The sequence below is a fragment of the Octopus bimaculoides genome, chromosome 30 (assembly GCF_046866305.1).
Source record: "Octopus bimaculoides isolate indiv1 chromosome 30, ASM4686630v1, whole genome shotgun sequence".
Taxonomy (NCBI): Eukaryota; Metazoa; Mollusca; class Cephalopoda; order Octopoda; family Octopodidae; genus Octopus; species Octopus bimaculoides.
Window position 1 is genome coordinate 4,431,213 of NC_142957.1, and position 23,971 is coordinate 4,455,183.

At 34.7% G+C, this 23,971-nt stretch overlaps 1 protein-coding gene and 1 long non-coding RNA gene across 4 annotated transcripts; one reads left to right on the plus strand and one right to left on the minus strand.

The window, feature by feature from the left end:
- The first annotated feature begins 18 nt into the window (after positions 1–18).
- Positions 19–16,143, plus strand: LOC149130154 (elongin-B-like). 3 transcript variants are annotated; one of them, XR_016239252.1, is made up of 4 exons: positions 142–436; positions 5,540–5,639; positions 13,741–14,141; positions 16,013–16,143. XR_016239252.1 is itself a non-coding variant. In XM_089346557.1 (3 exons), the coding sequence occupies exons 1-3, from the start codon at positions 284–286 to the stop codon at positions 13,785–13,787; spliced, it is 300 nt and encodes a 99-aa protein (XP_089202683.1). In that variant the 5' UTR covers positions 19–283; the 3' UTR covers positions 13,788–16,143. The 3 variants fall into 3 exon arrangements, 2 of the variants coding, with proteins under 2 accessions (XP_089202683.1, XP_089202684.1); XM_089346557.1 differs by having other exon boundaries at positions 19–436; positions 13,741–16,143; XM_089346558.1 differs by lacking the exon at positions 142–436 and adding an exon at positions 3,392–3,528 and having other exon boundaries at positions 13,741–16,143.
- LOC149130155 (uncharacterized) lies at positions 3,089–3,896 on the minus strand. The gene is made up of 2 exons (XR_016239253.1): positions 3,775–3,896; positions 3,089–3,445 (listed from the first exon to the last, which is right to left on the minus strand). It is a non-coding gene; the product is annotated as an uncharacterized LOC149130155 (long non-coding RNA).
- Positions 16,144–23,971: the final 7,828 nt, after the last annotated feature.

The window sequence follows — 23,971 nt, forward strand, 5'->3', positions numbered from 1 at the left end:
TGTTATATTGTTGGCACTCCGTCGCTTACGACGTCGAGGGTTCCGATCAACGTAACAGCCTGCTCGTGAAATTAACATGCAAGTGGCTGAATACTCCACAGACACGTGTAGCCTTAACGTAGTTCTCGGGGATATTCAGCGTGACACAGTGTGACAAGGCTGACCCTTTGAATTACAGGCACAACAGAAACAGGAAGTAAGAGTGAGAGAAAGTTGTGGTGGAAGAGTACAGCAGGGTTGTCAGCCTTGTCACACTGTGTCACGCTGAATATCCCCGACAACTATGTTAAGGGTACACGTGTCTGTGGAGTGCTCAGCCACTTGCACGTTAATTTCACAAGCAGGCTGTTCCGTTGATCTGATCAACTGGAACCCTCGACGTCGTAAGCGACGGAGAGCCAACATTCTCTTTCAGTATTATCTCTGGTTGCGTCACGTAAGTCAATATTAAACTCAACTCATTACTGTCTCCGACTTGACACAATTTTGATTCTGTTGCTAAAAGTATTAACGATGTGAGGATTTTACGATGCAAAAGTTTGCGTTTCTGTTTGGCAGTTTTGCACCAGGAAAAGTGCAGAAATCAGGGATCCTAATCCTTTGGTTCAAATGTGTGTCAGGGCCAAGCTGATGGACACTGGAAGAAGGGCATCGAAAAGCAAGGGGACTATGTTTGAAAACGGTGTAATTGTTCAAACTCTTGCTTTTGTTTTAGCAAATTACGGGAACGAGAATGTGTATAACTATCGATTTACCCTATTAAACATGTGTGTGTGCGCGCGCGTGTGTGTCAGAACAACAGTTTGACATACTGTCACATTATATACGTGTAATTACAACCAAATGTGTGTTGAGTGTTACTCTTTTCCTTTGTGGACTTAGTCCTGCGATATATGTATGTATGTATGTATGTATACATATATGCATGTGAGAGCGGGGGCATGTCTATCCCCCTCCAACTCTCTAACTACCTCCGCCTTCTTCAAACCCACTGACTCCCACCTCTACCTCAACTTCTCCTCCTCCCATCCATTCCACACCAAACGGGCCATCCCCTACTCCCAGTTCCTCCGCCTCCGACGTTTGTGCAGCCTGGACCAGGATTTCGAGACCCAGTCCCAGTATCTTGCTCGTCTGTTCATGCATCGAGGATACCCCTCCCACCTTGTCCAATCCGCCCTCGCCCGCGCTCGTCGAATCGACCGCACCACCACACCAACCCCCTAACCGTACCCCCTTCCCACTCCGCTTCCACCCTGCCACCCTACCCCTTCGTCGAAGGATCCTACGGTCCTTCCGTCGCCTCCAGCTCGATCCCACCACCCACCCCATTTTCCCCAACCCACCCCTATCCTCTTTCAAACGCGCCCGCAACCTACGCGATCTACTGGTCCGCAGTACCTTCTCCTCTTCCTCCCCACCCCCACCCGGCTCCTTCCCGTGCTCCAGATCCCGCTGTCACAGGGTCGAACCTACAAACTCTTCACATTCCACACAGTTTCACCTGCACCTCCTCCAACCTAATTTACTGCATCAAATGCAACCTATGCAACCATCTCTACGTGGGGCAGACGGGCCGCCGGCTGGCCGACCATTTCACCGAACACCTAAGGGACGTTCGGCTAGGTTCGGACTGCCCCGTCGCCCGTCACTTCCACTTGGCCAACCACTCTCCCTCTAACATCTCCATTTTTGGCCTCGCCCTGCACCATGCGACTCCACTTGGAACAGCGCTATATTTTTAACCTTAATTCATCTTTCCCCTTCGGACTCAACACAGCCCCCTCCTCCTTATGACTCCCCTTTACGACTATGCAACACTTTTCGTTATTTTTTATTTTTTATTTTTTTACCCCCCCCCCCCCCTCGTCCACTTTACATTATATCCATTATTCTCTTGTTATTACATTCACTACAATTTTCCACAATTTATCTCACCCCTTCCTACACGCACACATACCCACACACAAAAAATACACGCACCCATACACACACATGTAACCACACCTATCCCCCAACACACCACACACAAACAACACATACACACTCACACAGACACGCATACAATCACACATGGGCATAAACAACACAAGCACATACAATAGCAAACGCACGCACACACACGTACACAGCAACGCACATATACACAACATATACATACACACAAACACACACGCACGCACAAAAACATACACGTACACACACGCGTACATACAAAATACACACACACACGTACACGTACCCAACACCTACAACCCGACACGAACACACATACTCAAAAACCGCCTGCTGACCTTCCACTTACCATGTCCATAAGCATCCACTAACTATTCCTGCTACTAATTCCTTCCACTACGTCTCACACACACACACACACACACACAAACACACATACACACTAACAGATAAACCACCAAACCATGCACACACACACACATACATACGCACACACACGTTCTGTTATCACACACACACTCGCAGACTCTCGCGCACGCACAGATATTCATCTCCCTTTTTCACTCTCCTGTCTTAGAAAGAACTTTTCCTCCACCACCTCCTCTTCCGGTCCTTTCACAATGTAACCTCGTGGGCATCGGTACCATTTTCCTCTTCCTCCGTTTTTCCATTCTCCGAACTTTCCATCTTTCCGACGAAGGGCTCCGCCCGAAATGTCATACACTCTCTCTTTCCTTTCCCGAGCGTCCAATAACACTATCCGTATCACGTCCTCACTTTGTTGTTTTTTTGTTATTGTTTTTTGTGTTTTTTTAACTATATATATATATATATATATATATATATATATATATATATATATATATACAGAATTTATCTATGAATGCTCCCATTCATGTTGCTGCTACTGACGACGATGATGGCAATGATGACGATGATTATGATGGAGATGATGATGATTATGATGATGATGATGATGACGCCTCTCGGTAAACACTGATAGCGTTGCTGGAAATGATGTTTGTAATTATCCCCGCCATGACAACAGTGTCGCTGATTTTGATGCCGGAATAAATAAAGAAAAAACAAAAACAAATCCCACTTACTTCTGCCGACGGGGAATGTCGCTCTCTTTCGTGTAGTTGCATACTTTATGATGACATCTCTGGTATCTTTCTTGCATATACAATAAAATATGAAGATAAGCATTCCTTGAAGGGTGTTGAAGATAGCCAAAAGGTATTTAAACACTTCTGCTGCTTCGAAAACAGCAACAGCAAAGAATACTAAGACCCACGTTAGCACCAGCAGGAAAAACAAACCAACGATGCCAAAAACACGTACTTTTCTTCTGCGTTCAAATTTCCGGTTATTTTGCATTGAAGTAAGGCGCCGGATAATGGGAGAGAATATCTTCAGGTTTAAGATGAGAATGATCACCACAGGAGCCGAGAAAGTAGCATAGAAATATGGCTCGGTTAACCAACAGCTACAAAGAAATAGAAAGGCAATGAAGAACATACATTTATCAGATGGTCAGGCAGTAAAATGAAGCGTCACAGAACCATTAAGGTGAAGTGATTTCGATCTCAAACGAAACGAAAAGACATTTTCATACTTAGAATTAATAATGTACATTTATGAATAAATTATTTTTAATGAGCCTTTCAATAGCCAGACTCTCAGAAACACATACACACACACACACACATGAGGAGAGATAGATCGATAAATGGGGAGACAGAAAGAGAGAGAGAGAGAGAGAGATGTAGAACATAATTTTAAAACATGTAATGTAATACCAATATACTGTCATACTTGTGTATGAATTCTTCACACTTTAGAAATTCGTAGTCCCATCTTCACAGCAAAGTAATTTTAGCGTGTATTGTCGCTTCTTTGTATGTGAGCAAAAGAAATTTGAAATTTTGACCCTCAGATTTATGTATCATCATCAATATAATCTCGTAAGAAGATATCACAAACTTGATTTAAAAAAGAAATCATAACGCTACTGCAGAAGGCAAAACTCAAAAATGTAATAGTTTTCCGTTCTACCAAAGGCATAGAAATAATAATAATACCTACACGGCATAACTACAGTTGTACCCCCCAGACTTTGGAAGGTCATAACTTTCAGAAAAATGAATATTTTTTAATGAAATTTTCTATGCATATTGTATTTATGATGTACATTCCGAATATACAAAAATTTCCGGTGAAAGTGTTTTGGAATGGGGGTAGGGGACAATTTTCGGAAATTCCAACAGAGTCCACTTAAATTCTTCTTAACTTCCAGGAAAATGAATATTTTTTCGTGAAATTTTCTACATATATACTTTGATGTATGTACATTTCGAGCATGTACATTTCTGGCTTCAATTCCAGTATGTGGTGCCATGGGTCTGTGCCGCTTTCTCTTATAGTCTTGGCAAAGAGCTTCTCAGTGGAATTTGATAGACCAAAACTGATGGGAAATGCAATGTATTTGTGTTGTGCATGTGAATGTGTGCATGCACATACTGCATTTCGTCATGTATAAGTCACAGCATACCATATTTTTGGGGTTAAACTCAAGGATAAAATTGTGCTACTTCTACACTAATAAAAGCAGTATATCAATATATGTGTATATCTATCTATCTGTCTGTCTCTCTGTCTATATGTAAAAGGCTAGCTGAGTTAGAGGTTAAAATAATCGTCTAAGGGATAGAAATATCCATTACACTACTGGTGTATTACCTATGTTTAACGCTGGCCATCCATGTGTAAGCATATTATGCTCATAAATTATAGGTAAAGACAAGGATAAACATGAGTTTATCAAGAATCAAAATTTGAAGAAAACAGAAAATGGAGAAATATCGATGAACAACAGTTATTATTAATTGGTGTAAATCAATTGTTATTCATCCAAATTTCTCCATTTTCTATTTTCTTTATATAATTAATCTTCATTTAACGTCCATTTTCCATGCTGGCATGGGTTGGATAGTTTGACAGGAGCTGGCAAGCCAGAAAACTAGGGCCAGGCTTCACTGTCTGTTTTGTCAGGGTTTTTTCTTGTGGTTGGATGCACCAGCACTAGTGGGGGTCATCAAGTAACTTGCAAGACAGATGTCCTTTGAGAAGACGGGCCTGACCGAGGGACAGAAACAGGTGTCTTGCTACAAAGGAGATACTTGGTGAGTCCAGTCAGAGAGATTAAGTATGAGAAATGGTGCTGAAGTGCCAGGACATACCCTCAGGGTACTGGTATCAGGATATACATACATACATGTATACCTGATATTTGCATAGGTGGGAGTTGCAGCATGGCAGTTTTTGCCTGTTGATATTAAGTTTTAAATAATGTGACTTATATGTGGTCAAACTCAGTTTGTGTGTGTGTATATGTATGTCTTGTTGCCAATATATGTAGATGTGTGTGTGTATATATATATCAGTAAAGATGTAAACATTGGCACAAACCCCCACCAAAATTAAAGACTTCTCTCAATAAAACTAAATCTCAAATGTGATTAGAGAGAAAGACAGGTGGGGATGTGACTTTATTATTATATCTGTTTGTTTATTTTTGCAGGCCCTGGATGATAACAAAACCCTCAGCGACTGTGGCTACACCAGTAGCTCTGCTCGAGCTCAAGCGCCGGCCACAATTGGCCTTGCTTTTAAAGCTGCAGGTAAGCAATTTCTGTATTTATTTTATTTAATACAAAATGTATATATATATGTATGTATGTATGTGTATATATAACAGAAGGTTGCAATGTTTCACCAAAAAGGAGAATTATAATTGCTGCTAAATGTGACTAGGATGTTAGGAAACACCTACATTGCTAGAAATAAGAGCTAAAATGCTCTCTAGTGCTGTAGTTAAGGCACATGAATGAAAACATATTCACTAACAGAGACCATAATTGTCTGAAAAGTGCTGATTAAGAATTCTCTATTCTGACCTCATTTTTGGCAAGTTTCGTTGCTTCATCTTCCACTGGCCAAAATAAGTTTAAGACCAAGGATGACAGTTCTATTCCTTCATTATATTTATTTTTAACAAAACTATAAAATTATTTTACTTTTTGCAGTTTATGTAGAATTTTTTTCTCTTTCCAATGATATAGGTGTTATATATCTATCTACTGTTTGAATACAAAATAAATTTAAGGCTGTACCAACATCATTTAGTTTAAATTGAAAATTTATGGCACAAATGATCAACAAACAACAATTTATTATTAATATCTAGTTTCATAGCCATTACTTTCAATTATGGCCTTACAACAATGGGACATGGAGTTTGACAAATGAGCTGCCATATTCCTTCAATAAAATTATATAATTGGCACGAGTTTATTGGGTGTTTTTTTTTTTTGTATGAACTCTTCTAGAAACATAATTCCATAAATTTTCTATCAGATTCAAATTCTCTACAAAGACCACTCAATAACCACCATATTATTGCAAAACTTTCCTAGCCTTATGAATGGGGCTCTGCTGCAAAATAGATCCCAGTGGCATCTGATTTTCATTTCCTAATTGCAGATAGCCTGCACTGTTCAGTCTGCTATCAACTTTAACAATTGGACCAACGCCTAAGCTGCTGAACACGGCCCATACCATTACCCACCCTTCTGTACTGTTGTTTTTCTCTGTTCTTGGCTTCCATGCTTGAACACAAGCTATTTTGATGCATTCTAATTGTTTGCTAATGTTCACGGAGGACTACGACACTTTCTCATAGCGAATTAGTGTATAAACAATGTTCAATTATCAAACAAAACAGTGCAGTACGACCAGCCATACGACCACACATTTGGTTTATAGATTTGCACAATCTTAAACTTATTTCTAATCATCTGAATTAATTGCACATTAAAATTATTGATAATTGTAGATAGATATAGAACACCTATATCATTGGAAAGAGAAAGAAATTCTAACAATTTTGTTAAAAATATATTAATGAAGGAATAGAACTGTCATCATCAGTCTTAAACTTATTTTGGCCAGCGTATATATACAGTGCGGGGGGGGGGGGGATAAATATTCGTACATGTCAAAATTCTTTATTTATTTAATTTCTAATGAACATAAATGGGATATACCAATACTATATTTGCATACACAATATGCACGAGAAACTAATAAATTATAGTCACTTATGAATTTATATACAAATATAAGTATTTAGGGGTGAAAAAAGTATTCCTACAGAACATAAATAACTGATAATTCTGATTTAATACTTCGTAGCATAACCATTATTCAGTTCCACTTCAACCAATCTCTTCTTGTAGTTCTTAATCAATGACTTGCATGTTTCTTTAGGAATTTTTTCCCATTCTTCTTGACAAATTTTCTTCAAATTTGGAATGCACATTGGGGCTCTTGAATGAGTTTTAATTTTCAATGGAGTTCAAGTCAGGTGACTGCCTTAGTCATTCTAATAATTTTATATTGTGATTGACAATCCATTTTTGGTAGATTTGGCTGTGTGCTTAGGGTCGTTATCCTGTTGTAAAACCCACCCTTCACAAAGCTGGAGCTTTTCTACAGAGTCCCATAAATTACTGTTCGAAATATTTTGGTACATCATTCTACCATCTATCACATGTAAATTGCCAGTGCCATTTGCAGAGAAACACCCCTACACAATGATGTTGCTACCTCCAAACATGGTTACACGAATTTCGTCCAAACAATTCAATTTTCGACTCGTCTGTCCATAGAACCTTTTCCCAGAATGTATCAGATTTATCTTTATGTTCATAAGCATTTTAAACGAGCATCTCTATGTCTTTTAGTCAACAGTGGAGTTTTTCTAGAAGAACATGACTTCAGTTCATAGTGTAACATTAGTCCCTGAAGCTAACAAATCTTCTTGCTATTCCTTTCTGGTGATCATTGTGTTTTTTTCGATTCTTTGCTTCATTTTTCTTAAAGATCTAGGGGAAATCTTGCGTGGTGCAGCGGATTTTATTGTTTTCAACAGTTCCCAATTTTTTATATTTTTGAATAAATGAAGATATGGTAGAAAATGGAATACAAAGGGTCTCTGATATTTTCCTGTAACTTTTACCTGCTTTCCACTGTTCAATAATGAAGTTTGTCACTGAATTTGTGAGTTCTTTACTTTTTGCCATTATTATGGCACTACTTTATGTTGTCTCAGTGCTGAATGAAGAAGCTAGCGTTTTGACACTTAAAAATGACCACTGATAAGATTATTGGAACAAAACAAGAAAGTTCTAGTAGAAAAAATATTATTTTAACAGTATTTTGTGGCATAGAAACTCGTAAACTTATACTGTACGAATAGTTTTTTCACCCCTAAATATTTATAATTGCATATAAATTCATTAGTTGCTATAATTTATTAGTTTATGCAAACATAGTATTGGTATATCTCATTTATGTTCATTAGAAATTAAATGAATAAAGAATTTTGACATGTACGAATATTTATTTCACCCCACTGTATATATGTTGTTAAAAAAAAGGCTTGTTTTCTTCTTGTGTTTAACGTTTTTTTGTGATGTCCTGTACACATATATGCATACATATAGATGTAGGTATGTACATATATTATTATATGATAGAATGCCATGCATCTTTCTCCAAGTAAGTTTTATCTTAATAATTACTTTGTGCACTCTACTACTACTACTTCCCTGTCTATCTTTCTTGTTCTTCATCCTTTCTGTTTTTCTCTCCCACGCGATGAAAGGGATTCTTTCTTTCTATCCACTGGCTTCTTATAGAGAATACATGATTTTTCTGTCTCTTCTCTCATTCATGTCTACTAGCGTTCAAAAAAATAATAATAATTTTTCTATAGTCTTGGCCTAACAACCCTTATTGTTTGTTTTTACTGTCCTGTTCTTGTTGACACTTTCACCTTCCGCAAAAAAATTTCAAATTTTATTTAATTTGCTTTGCGGGAGGAGTAGATGGGACAACTGATGAAGGGAAATATTCTTTATGTTGCATGTCTCGTCTCTCTGTTTTCTTTCGTTGTTCAAAAAAGAAAAGTTTGTTTTCTTCTTGTGATGTCCTGTACCCATGTATGTATACATATAGATGTAGGTATGTACATATATCATTTCAACATAATATAAGACTTTGTTTTGAATAGTGTTGATATATTTTTGATTAATAATTAGTCTTTATTGTTTATATTATCGTTAAAGGTTTTTTTTATTAAAACTTAGTATATATAAAGTTTAATCTTTTATATTCATATTTTTATTTCTACGTTTGTAGAAATAAGTATTCTTGTATTTTTCTATTATTCAATTGATTTTTAATGATAATCAAATAAACGTTTTTAGTTTTAAATAGTATAGCTTTAACTATTACACTGGTTAAATATGTACTAATATTATCTTTATTATTATTTTAACCTTAAACTTTGTTTAAATTGTATTTAAAACGATAATAATTTATGTAAGCTGGTTTTTGTATATAATATACATGTTAGCATATATTATAATGGATGTAGGGATGATTATGGAATTTTGATATTTTTAATAATTTTTCTATATTCATTTGGTACTTATTGTTGATTGATATATATATTTATTTATTATAATTATTGTTCTATTTAAGACCTGACAATTAGCTACATTTCTGAATTGAATTTATTTTCGATAATTTTAATCGATTTAAATTTCGTTTCTATTTGAAAATTAGTTATGAAACACGTGTAGTTATTTTATTATCTTTATCTTATGATATTTACTTTGTATTATATTATACTAATTTATTGTGCTTTTAATTATTAATTTTTCTATATGTGATAGTGGATTTTCATTGATGAGTTCATGAAATTTGGTTCTTTTCCCTAAAACTATATATTTTAATCTGTAAAGCTCAATTTAATTTTTTATAAATTCATTTTAATTGAGTTTTTACCTGTAAATATTATTATTAGATATATATAAATATACTATATATATATATATATATATATATATATATATATATATATATATATATACATATATATATATATATATATATATATATATATATATATATATATATATACATAGATATATATATATACATATATATATATATATATATATATATATATATATATATACATATATATATATATATATATATATATATATATATATATATATATATATATATATATATATACATATATATATATATATATATATATATATATACATAGATATATATATATACATAGATATATATATATATAGATATATATATATATATATATATATATATATATAGATATATATATATATACATAGATATATATATACATAGATATATATATATATATATATATATATATATATATATATATATATATATATATATATATATATATATACATAGATATATATATACATAGATAGATATACATATATATATATACAATATATACAAATAATTACAGAGGCATCAAGCTGTTAGATCAGGTTATGAAAGTTACGGAGAGGGTCATAGCCCAACTAATTAGGGAGCGAATCAATTTAGATGAGATGCAGTTTGGATTCGTGCCAGGTAAAAGCACCACTGATGCCATATTTCTAGTGAGACAGCTGCAGGAGAAATACCTAGCCAAGGATAAACCTCTGTACCTGGCCTTCGTTGACATGGAGAAAGCCTGGGCAAAGTTTAGAGAGCTCTTACCTCTGCTGGCGACAAAGGGACTCTCACTCAGAGTAAAAGGCAGACTGTATGACGCATGTGTACGAACAGCCATGCTACATGGCAGTGAAACATGGACTGTGACTGCTGAGGACATGCGTAAGCTCGTAAGGAATGAAGCCAGTATGCTCCACTGGATGTGTAATGTCAGTGTGCATACCCGTCAGAGTGTAAGTATCTTGAGAGAAAAGCTGAACATCACTAAGGAAGAAAAGTTCGCTATCAAAAGGCTACAAGGAGACAGTTCCATCATAGTTCTCCCAGCGGACAAGGGAAATGCTACAGTGGTGATGAACAAGTCTGACTACTCCGAAAAATTGGCAAGTCTTATAAGTGATGGTAGCTACAGTAGAGTAAAGAAAGACCCAACTCTGAAAACAGAGAGGAAGTTGTCACAGATCTTGATCAAGAACAAGGATCACTTCACACCAATGAAGTACAGACAGCTGACTCAACACTACAGTAAACTACCACACATGTACGGTCTCCCTAAGATTCACAAGGAAGGTATTCCACTAAGACCTATAGTGAGCTGTAGGGGTTCAGCATGTCATCCACTGAGCCGCTTCTTAGTGGATATAATCAGTCCATTAGCAGGAAAGTCAACATCATACGTGAAGAATTCCATCCACTTCACAGAATTGATCAAGGATACCCCCATTGAATCCAACCAGATGGTGAGTCTAGATGTGATAAGTCTATTCACCAAAGTCCCAACTGGTGAAGCACTATCGGTGATTCAAGAAAAACTAGTGACAGACATCCATCTAAAAGAACGCACTAGTATACCAATAACAAACTTGATGGAAATGTTGACTTTCTGTGTAGAAACTACCTACTTCAGTATGGACACTGATATATATCGACAAGAAGATGGTTTAGCTATGGGTTCACCATTATCACCGATAATAGCCAATATATACATGGAATACTTCGAGAATTTGGCTTTAGGATCAACACCACTAAAACCAACCCTATGGCTGCGATACGTTGATGACACCTTTATTCTCTGGCCCCACCAGCAAGATGTCCAAATGCTGCTAGATCATGTGAACTCAATAAATCCATCCATACAGTTCACCATGGAAAAGGAACAGAACAATCAGCTGGCATTCCTGGACGTATTAATGACACGCACCGAGTATGGATTCAGGACATCCGTATATCGCAAGCCAACCTTCACTGGACGATACCTTAACTTCAATTCCCACCATCCATACAGTGTAAAGAGAGGAATTGCTCAGTGCCTAAAACACCGAGCAAAGAATATAAGTAGCGATCGTGATACCCACCACGAGGAAATGATCAAGCTCAGTAACAATCTATTAAGGAACAACTACCCCAAGAACATACTATCTACTCCAATTATGAAGAAAAGAGAGGATGAAACCAATAAACTGTCTACAGTCTGTCTACCCTATGTGAAAGGCCTCTCCGAAAAGATACAAAAGATATGCGGCCCATATGACATCAGGGCAGTATTCAAGAGCAATACAACACTTCGCAAATATCTCCTTCGGGTAAAACCACCAACAGAAGAGAATATGACCAAAAACTGCGTGTACTCCATCCCATGCAGCTGTGGTAGGTTATACAAAGGCGAAACATGTCGCCCCCTCAAAATAAGGGTAGAAGAACATCGCAAAGCTGTGACACGAGGAGATATCGATAAATCGGGTATAGCTGATCATGTATGGAAAAATGGAAACCACCTCCCCCTGTGGGATGAAGTTAAAATAATAGACAGGGAACAACACTGGAAAATACGAAAACTAAAAGAAGCAGCACATATGCTAGGACACAACAACCTCCTAAGCAGACCGAGTGCAGATATGAATAGCATATGGGAACCGGTATTGAGGAAGGATAGAAAAATAATAGATTTATAAGCCTTAAAATTCACCCCATAATTGCCCACGGGCATATGGCGTAGTGGTTAAGAGCGCGGGCTACTAACCCCAAGGTTCCGAGTTCGATTCACGGCAGCGACCTGATTAATAATAATAATAATAATATAATAATAATATAATAATAATAATAATAATAGTAACATCGATAGGAATGAGAACCCAGGTTCGAAATTTCCCCAAATATCCGTCAAATGTAGATAATGTAAATAATATAAGAAGCATCAGTTGTGGTGTGCAAGAGAGACGATTGCGCTGGTATGGACATGTGGTGAGAATGGATGAGGATAGCTGTGTGAAAAAGTGCCACACCCTAACAGTTGAGGGAACCCGTGGAAGAGGTAGGCCCAGGAAGACCTGGGCTGAGGTGGTGAGGCATGACCTTCGAACATTGGGCCTCACCGAGGCGATGACTACTGACCGAGACCTTTGGAAATGTGCTGTGCATGAGAAGACCCAGCAAGCCAAGTGAGATCGTTACCAGTACCGCCTGACTGGCCCTCGTGCGGGTGACACGTAAAAGCACCCACTACACTCTCTGAGTGGTTGGCGTTAGGAAGGGCATCCAGCTGTAGAAACTCTGCCAAATCAGATTGGAGCCTGGTGTAGCCATCCGGTTTCACCAGTCCTCAGTCAAATCGTCCAACCCATGCCAGCATGGAAAGCGGACGTTAAACGATGATGATGATGATGATGATGATGATGATGATGATTTAAGTATCATTACATATTTAATGTATTAATGAAACAGCTGTAATTTATGAGATGTGTCATTTGTTTGTATAAAATATTTAAATTGAATTTATAATTGTTCAATTTATTATATATATATTCATAGTAGAACACATAAATAAGGCAAAAGTTTAGCTCTTTCTGTTTATTGATAGAATGATGAACAAACTTAATTGATTTTTCCTATCTTTATTGGGTTCTTCTGTCTGTCTCTAAATATATAAATTTTTTAGTAAATGAAATATGTGTAATGGTGTATAAATAATACCAAACATTGTTTTTTTCCTCTTTATTGACACATTATATATATATATATATATATATATATATATATATATAATAGTGTCATTCCTTCTCTTTTCTAAAGAGCAGAGTGTTGAAGGCTTCTTTCTGTTAAATAAATTAATCATAATTAACTGATCCTCTTGTATTTTCTTTTACTCAGAGCCAGGAACTTATCAGCAGACGGTGAATTTGAAGCTCTTGAGCTAACTTCTTTGTCCAGTCCTCCGGAGTTGCCTGACGTAATGAAACCACCCCACATGTACAAGCAACTGCCTAGGAATTTGGTCTCTCCAAACAACCACCGATGGAGTGCAACAAATTGATCTGGAGAAGAAGAATATAAAAAAAGCTTAAAACAGAAAACCAAGAAGACATCTTGTATGAATGCATGTGTTTTGTTGATGACAGGGAGTAAATGAATTTTAAAAAAAAGTCTTGAAAAGGAATTACACACAGACATATATATATATATATATATATATATATATATATATATATATATATATATACATACTCATGAATTATAAACAGCCAAGAATAAGACAATTACAGACTTAAAATGTAAGAAAAACAACATTTTGATTGCTTGACTATATATGTATAATGTACATAGATATATAGAAACGTGCATATACACATAAAAAATGTATGTATACACATGAATGTATGTTTATTGTGCATATACATGTATTTGTTTATATATAGATGTACACACAATGAACAAGCACAAAAAAAAAAAAAACTAACTGGCAACAAAAAATCAATTAAGTAAAGAACATTAAAAAAAGTGGTAATAATAATGATATTAATAATGTTAATAAAATGGAAAAGAAATTCCCCAAACATTGGTTGTAGTAAATTTTACTCAAGTATTTTGTATGTGTGATTGTGGGCCTCTTTGTCTGTGTATATATTATGAATCTAGCAGTGTCTATGAACATCTCTATGTATGTATATATTATGAATCTAGCAGTGTATGTATGTGCTTGTGTGTATATATTATGAATCTAGCAGTATGTATGTGTCTATATATCTTATGAATCTAGCAGTGTGTCTGTATGTCTCCATATGTGCTTGTGTGTATATATTATGAATCTAGTAGTGTATGTCTCCATATGTGTCTATGAACATTAGTGTGTGTGTGTATATATTACAAATCTAGCAGTGTGTGTATGTCTCCATATGTGCTTGTGTGTATATATTATGAATCTAGTAGTGTGTGTGTATCTGTATGTGTTTATGAACATTAGTGTGGGTGTATCTGTATGTCTCCATATGTGTGAATATATTATGAATCTAGCAGTGTGTTTGTAGGTCTTCATGTCTGAATATTTGTGTGTCTATGAACATCAGTTTATGCCTAGATGTGTGTGTATATATTATGAATCTAGCAGTGTCTGTGTGTAGGTCTGAATATTTGTGTGTGTATGTATGCCTTTGTGTGCTCGTCTGTATACCTAGATGTGTGTGTGTGTGTATTATGAATCTATCAGTGTGTATGTATTTATTGGTGTGTGTCTGTATGACTCCATATATGTGTAAGCCTGCATGCATGTGTGTGTGTATGTATGTATGCCTAAATGTGTGTGTGTGTATATATATATATATATATATATATAAGAGTGTGCCTACCTTTCCATGTCTTCCTCATCACCTCTTCTTCCCCAGGCTCATGGGTTGGATAGGTTTGTCTGAAGCAGTGTTGTATAATCCGAGATCCCTCATATCACAAACCCCTTTTTCACAGCACATGACAGAAACACTGCAACAACTTTGAAACCGAGAGATGCACGTGGATTTTATTGATTGAAAAAACAAAAGCCAGTCTTTAAATGTACACCATGGTACACTATACTGAATTATGGAATGGAAGAAAATATTCTGGGTGGGGGCAGGATAGGAAAATGTGGATTTAACCTTTGAGGAGAAATTTGGTAATTTAATGAAACAAATCTAATCTAGCAAAAACGAAATATATTTTAATTAAAATGTATACATAGGCTCTTGCTAAGCTTTCTTACCAGAATAGCCTGGTACTTATTTTGTGTCTTTCATGAGGATGTAAACACCAACACCAGTTGTCAAGTAGTTGCGGTGGGGGTGGGGTGGGGGGACAAACACAGACACACAAACACACACACACACATATATATATATCTATACATATATATAGTATACTCTGTAAAGTGATTGACATCAAGAAGGGCATCCAGCCATAGAAATCTACCAAAACAGACAACTGGAATCTGGTGCAGCTCTCCAGCCTTGTCAGCTCCTGTCAAATCATCCAACCCCTGCCAGCATGGAAATAAGACGTAAGACGATGATGATATATAACATCCATGTTTTATCATAAGATCCTTTATTGTTAATTCATTCTAATCCTTATTTTACTATTTTCCATCATATCTATCATTCTCTCTCTTCTTCAGGTGTTCCTGTTTCTAGGTTGTCTTGGAGTCACGTTTATGGTTGCATTTTTGGCTTCGATGGCATTTGAAGCTCCGATGTTAGGTTTAGAAAAAGTATTATTGCAGAAATTAAAGATTAGAAAATAACAAAATTAATCTTGTTTGTTAATATTTTATTTCCTTATTGTTATTATTATTATTGAGAGAACAGCGCATGCCATCAGTGACACTGGGGTACATCTAGCAGATCACCTGCGATGAACCAACATCCTATCCACGTGAAATGAAACCAGGAAACCAGCCATTATGAACCAGACATGGCTTCAGAAGGAACAAACAGCAACAACAACAGTCTTACCAATAAAGAAAATATTTAAATATCTAAATTTTAACATTGTTTTTGACGGTAAAAGTCACTTTGTCTGTTAAATGGTGGTTTAGGTTTCAATTCCTACCCAGTTTAAAATTATTTTTTTTTTTTATTAACTTAAGTTGTATTATGTGTGTGTGTGTGTGTGTGTGTGTGTGTGTGTTACCAAATTTCATAGGTTTCCCTTAATTACAAAAAATTGAAATAACTTTAAATATCTTAATTTTCATGTTGATATTGTTGCTGCTTCGGTGGCCTCATAGGTAGAGGTGCTTGGAAGTAGTAACATGGCACAGAGCTGGAGGTTTCAAATCTGTTCCAGGTATTATAGGGGGTCTTATTTAACATTTTAATTTTTTTCCCTAGAGATTAAAAAAAAAAGTGAAAAATTTTCATAAGACACCTTAGTGCAGACTCTGGGTGATATTGAACCCTAACTGGGTAGGAATTGAAACCTAGACCACCATGTAACAGACAAAGTGACTTTTACCAACAATTTTAATCTAAATTTTCTTTGACACTAAAAAGCTTGTTTTTAAAAATCATTTAAAAAAATTTTGACTTCAAAAATCTATTGGTGATTTCAGGCTTATTTCTAGCACAATTTATGAACTTTGTAACATTTTCGTTTTTTAGTGTCAAAGGAAACCACTCTCAATGTTAAAATTGTTGGTAAAAAACTTGTTTTTAAAAATACTTCTTAAAACCATTGTTTAAAAAACATTTTCTATTACTTCCGGTCTTGTATGCGTTTATGTATAGACGTGTGAAAATGTTATGTGTGTACGTATGTCTATACATGCATACATATGTTATTCTTCTAATCTTTTACTTGTTTCAGTCATTTGACTGTGGCCATGCCGGAGCATCGCCTTGAATGGATTTTAATCAAACAGTTAACACTAGTTGTTTTTTTTTAAGACTAGTATCATTCTTTCTATTTCTCTCTCTTTCTTTCTCTCTTTCCCACTCTCTCTGTATATAAAGATATATAATATATAAATGTATAATATATAAATACACACACACACACACACACACACACACATATATATATATATATATATATATATCTTTATATACAGAGAGAGAAAGAGAGTGGGAAGAGAGAAAGAAAGAGAGAGAGAAAGAGAAAGAATGATACTAGTCTTATTAGCCAAAATCCAAAAATCTTGACTTCAAAAGACTATTGGTGATTTCAGGCTTATTTCTAGCACAATTTATGAACTTTGTGTCTCTGGGTCTCTTTGTATATAAAGATATATATATATATATATATATAAATAAATGTATAATATATAAATACACACACACACACACACATGTATATATATATATTTTGGGACTATCACGTTTTGAGTTTTTATTAAACTATCAATTTAAACTAGATCTAAATAAACAACCCCTGTTAAAAATATTCTGGCAAAAGTCGGGAAGAAATTTAACATCCCAAAGAAACTTAATTTCGGTAGAAAGTATGTTTTTTTCACTTTTTTAAAAATAAAATGTCGAGGTCTGATGTGGAAAATTCTGTCCAATTGGTTCAAGGCCAGCCCTGTCTATATATATACATATATATATATATATATTGGGACTTTCACATTAAGTTGACTGTATACAACTACTTTACATATATAAATATACAAATTAATTATCAATTATCAATATAGGGCGTCGTTTAAAAAAGATTTTCGCTGCTCTTTCTAGCAAATTAAAACAATAACATACACTTTAAACAAAGTGGTGGCTGAGGTATAAAGGGAGATAACCTTATATTTCCACATCGGATCTCGACATTTAATTTTTTTTTTGAGTTAAAAAAAAAACATACTTTCTACCGAAATTAAGTTTCTTTGGGATGTTAAATTTCTTGCCGATTTATGCCAGAATATTTTTAACAGGGGTTGTTTATTTAGATCTAGTTTAATAACACACAACTCGATCTTGGTGAGAAATGTTTTTCCCCTAGTTTTTTTTTCTTTTGTCTTGTGCTATCAACTAATCTCCTCTCCTAATATACCGCAAATGACTTTTCCCCACCGAAATCGGAGTGGTAGGGACCCACGGAAATCCATCCCCACTCACCTCAGAGTTATATATCTTCCATGCTTTCCTTTTTTTTTCCTCCGTGTGTCATCAACTAATCTCTGCTCCTAGTATTACTGCAAAGGACTTTTTTCTCCATTGGTTGCGTATAAGGAGATCAGAGTAGTGGCTGTTTTTCCTTACGCCTAATAACTGCTGTTTCTGGCATACTAAACAAGCGCGTCGAGGACCGGCTATCTTTGAATTTATTTAAAAGGTAGAGAAAATATTTTACACCACATTTTCGATATAATCTAAGGAAAAACATTATTTCTCACCAAAATCGAGTTGAGTTTTTATTAAACTATAAATTTAAACTAGATCTAAATAAACAACCCCTGTTAAAAATATTCTGGCAAAAGTCGGGAAGAAATTTAACATCCCAAAGAAACTTAATTTCGGTAGAAAGTATGTTTTTTTCACTTTTTTAAAAATAAAATGTCGAGGTCTGGTGTGGAAAATTCTGTCCAATTGGTTCAAGGCCGGCCCTGTCTATATATATACATATATATATATATTTTTTGGGACTGTCACATTACGTTGACTGTATACAACTACTTTATATATATAAATATACAAATTAATTATCAATTATCAATATAGGACGTCGTTTAAAAAAGATTTTCGCTGCTCTTTCTAGCAAATTAAAACAATAACATACACTTTAAACAATCTGGTGGCTGAGGTATAAAGGGAGATAACCTTATATTTGAGGGTTACCTCCCTTTATACCTCAGCGACCGCTTCGTTCAATGTGTATGTTATTGTTTAAATTTGCTAGAAAGAGCAGCGAAAATCTTTTTTAAACGACGCTCTATATTGATAATTTATGATTGATATATATATTTATATATATAAAGTAGTTGTATACTGTCAACTTAATCTGACAGTCACCCCAAAAATATATATATATGTATATATAAATACAGGGGCGGCTTTGAATCATTTGGACCGATTTTTCCACATCGGATCTCGACATTTAATTTTTTTTTAAAGTTAAAAAAAACATACTTTCTACCGAAATTAAGTTTCTTTGGGATGTTAAATTTCTTGCCGATTTATGCCAGAATATTTTTAACAGGGGTTGTTTATTTAGATCTAGTTTAATAACACACAACTCGATCTTGGTGAGAAATGTTTTTCCCCTAGTTTTTTTTCTTTTGTCTTGTGCTATCAACTAATCTCCTCTCCTAATATACCGCAAATGACTTTTCCCCACCGAAATCGGAGTGGTAGGGACCCACGGAAATCCATCCCTACTCACCTCAGAGTTATATATTTTCCATGCTTTCCTTTTTTTTTCCTCCGTGTGTCATCAACTAATCTCTGCTCCTAGTATTACTGCAAAGGACTTTTTTCTCCATTGGTTGCGTATAAGGAGATCAGAGTAGTGGCTGTTTTTCCTTACGCCTAATAACTGCTGTTTCTGGCATACTAAACAAGCGCGTCGAGGACCGGCTATCTTTGAATTTATTTAAAAGGTAGAGAAAATATTTTACACCACATTTTCGATATAATCTAAGGAAAAACATTATTTCTCACCAAAATCGAGTTGAGTTTTTATTAAACTATAAATTTAAACTAGATCTAAATAAACAACCCCTGTTAAAAATATTCTGGCAAAAGTCGGGAAGAAATTTAACATCCCAAAGAAACTTAATTTCGGTAGAAAGTATGTTTTTTTCATTTTTTTAAAAATAAAATGTCGAGGTCTGATGTGGAAAATTCTGTCCAATTGGTTCAAGGCCGGCCCTGTCTATATATATACATATATATATATTTTTTTGGGGACTGTCACATTACGTTGACTGTATACAACTACTTTATATATATAAATATACAAATTAATTATCAATTATCAATATAGGACGTCGTTTAAAAAAGATTTTCGCTGCTCTTTCTAGCAAATTAAAACAATAACATACACTTTAAACAAAGTGGTGGCTGAGGTATAAAGGGAGATAACCTTATATTTGAGGGTTACCTCCCTTTATACCTCAGCGACCGCTTTGTTCAAAGTGTATGTTATTGTTTAAATTTGCTAGAAAGAGCAGCGAAAATCTTTTTTAAACGACGCTCTATATTGATAATTTATGATTGATATATATATTTATATATATAAAGTAGTTGTATACTGTCAACTTAATCTGACAGTCACCCCAAAAATATATATATATGTATATATAAATACAGGGGCGGCTTTGAATCATTTGGACCGATTTTTCCACATCGGATCTCGACATTTAATTTTTTTTTAAAGTTAAAAAAAACATACTTTCTACCGAAATTAAGTTTCTTTGGGATGTTAAATTTCTTGCCGATTTATGCCAGAATATTTTTAACAGGGGTTGTTTATTTAGATCTAGTTTAATAACACACAACTCGATCTTGGTGAGAAATGTTTTTCCCCTAGTTTTTTTTCTTTTGTCTTGTGCTATCAACTAATCTCCTCTCCTAATATACCGCAAATGACTTTTCCCCACCGAAATCGGAGTGGTAGGGACCCACGGAAATCCATCCCCACTCACCTCAGAGTTATATATTTTCCATGTTTTCCTTTTTTTTTCCTCCGTGTGTCATCAACTAATCTCTGCTCCTAGTATTACTGCAAAGGACTTTTTTCTCCATTGGTTGCGTATAAGGAGATCAGAGTAGTGGCTGTTTTTCCTTACGCCTAATAACTGCTGTTTCTGGCATACTAAACAAGCGCGTCGAGGACCGGCTACCTTTGAATTTATTTAAAAGGTAGAGAAAATATTTTACACCACATTTTCGATATAATCTAAGGAAAAACATTATTTCTCACCAAAATCGAGTTGAGTTTTTATTAAACTATAAATTTAAACTAGATCTAAATAAACAACCCCTGTTAAAAATATTCTGGCAAAAGTCGGGAAGAAATTTAACATCCCAAAGAAACTTAATTTCGGTAGAAAGTATGTTTTTTTCACTTTTTTAAAAATAAAATGTCGAGGTCTGATGTGGAAAATTCTGTCCAATTGGTTCAAGGCCGGCCCTGTCTATATATATACATATATATATATATTTTTTGGGACTGTCACATTACGTTGACTGTATACAACTACTTTATATATATAAATATACAAATTAATTATCAATTATCAATATAGGACGTCGTTTAAAAAAGATTTTCGCTGCTCTTTCTAGCAAATTAAAACAATAACATACACTTTAAACAAAGTGGTGGCTGAGGTATAAAGGGAGATAACCTTATATTTGAGGGTTACCTCCCTTTATACCTCAGCGACCGCTTTGTTCAAAGTGTATGTTATTGTTTAAATTTGCTAGAAAGAGCAGCGAAAATCTTTTTTAAACGACGCTCTATATTGATAATTTATGATTGATATATATATTTATATATATAAAGTAGTTGTATACTGTCAACTTAATCTGACAGTCACCCCAAAAATATATATATATGTATATATAAATACAGGGGCGGCTTTGAATCATTTGGACCGATTTTTCCACATCGGATCTCGACATTTAATTTTTTTTTTAAGTTAAAAAAAACATACTTTCTACCGAAATTAAGTTTCTTTGGGATGTTAAATTTCTTGCCGATTTATGCCAGAATATTTTTAACAGGGGTTGTTTATTTAGATCTAGTTTAATAACACACAACTCGATCTTGGTGAGAAATGTTTTTCCCCTAGTTTTTTTTCTTTTGTCTTGTGCTATCAACTAATCTCCTCTCCTAATATACCGCAAATGACTTTTCCCCACCGAAATCGGAGTGGTAGGGACCCACGGAAATCCATCCCTACTCACCTCAGAGTTATATATTTTCCATGCTTTCCTTTTTTTTTCCTCCGTGTGTCATCAACTAATCTCTGCTCCTAGTATTACTGCAAAGGACTTTTTTCTCCATTGGTTGCGTATAAGGAGATCAGAGTAGTGGCTGTTTTTCCTTACGCCTAATAACTGCTGTTTCTGGCATACTAAACAAGCGCGTCGAGGACCGGCTACCTTTGAATTTATTTAAAAGGTAGAGAAAATATTTTACACCACATTTTCGATATAATCTAAGGAAAAACATTATTTCTCACCAAAATCGAGTTGAGTTTTTATTAAACTATAAATTTAAACTAGATCTAAATAAACAACCCCTGTTAAAAATATTCTGGCAAAAGTCGGGAAGAAATTTAACATCCCAAAGAAACTTAATTTCGGTAGAAAGTATGTTTTTTTCACTTTTTTAAAAATAAAATGTCGAGGTCTGATGTGGAAAATTCTGTCCAATTGGTTCAAGGCCGGCCCTGTCTATATATATACATATATATATATATATTTTGGGACTGTCACATTACGTTGACTGTATACAACTACTTTATATATATAAATATACAAATTAATTATCAATTATCAATATAGGACGTCGTTTAAAAAAGATTTTCGCTGCTCTTTCTAGCAAATTAAAACAATAACATACACTTTAAACAAAGTGGTGGCTGAGGTATAAAGGGAGATAACCTTATATTTGAGGGTTACCTCCCTTTATACCTCAGCGACCGCTTTGTTCAATGTGTATGTTATTGTTTAAATTTGCTAGAAAGAGCAGCGAAAATCTTTTTTAAACGACGCTCTATATTGATAATTTATGATTGATATATATATTTATATATATAAAGTAGTTGTATACTGTCAACTTAATCTGACAGTCACCCCAAAAATATATATATATGTATATATAAATACAGGGGCGGCTTTGAATCATTTGGACCGATTTTTCCACATCGGATCTCGACATTTAATTTTTTTTTTAAGTTAAAAAAAAAACATACTTTCTACCGAAATTAAGTTTCTTTGGGATGTTAAATTTCTTGCCGATTTATGCCAGAATATTTTTAACAGGAGTTGTTTATTTAGATCTAGTTTAATAACACACAACTCGATCTTGGTGAGAAATGTTTTTCCCCTAGTTTTTTTTCTTTTGTCTTGTGCTATCAACTAATCTCCTCTCCTAATATACCGCAAATGACTTTTCCCCACCGAAATCGGAGTGGTAGGGACCCACGGAAATCCATCCCCACTCACCTCAGAGTTATATATTTTCCATGCTTTCCTTTTTTTTTCTCCGTGTGTCATCAACTAATCTCTGCTCCTAGTATTACTGCAAAGGACTTTTTTCTCCATTGGTTGCGTATAAGGAGATCAGAGTAATGGCTGTTTTTTTTTTTTTAACGCCTAATAACTGCTATTTCTAGCATACTAAACAAGCGCGTCGAGGACCGGCTACCTTTGAATTTATTTAAAAGGGAGAGAAAATGTTTTACACCACATTTTCGATATAATCTAAGGAAAAACATTATTTCTCACCAAAATCGAGTTGAGTTTTTATTAAACTATAAATTTAAACTAGATCTAAATAAACAACCCCTGTTAAAAATATTCTGGCAAAAGTCGGGAAGAAATTTAACATCCCAAAGAAACTTAATTTCGGTAGAAAGTATGTTTTTTTAACTTTTTTAAAAATAAAATGTCGAGGTCTGATGTGGAAAAAT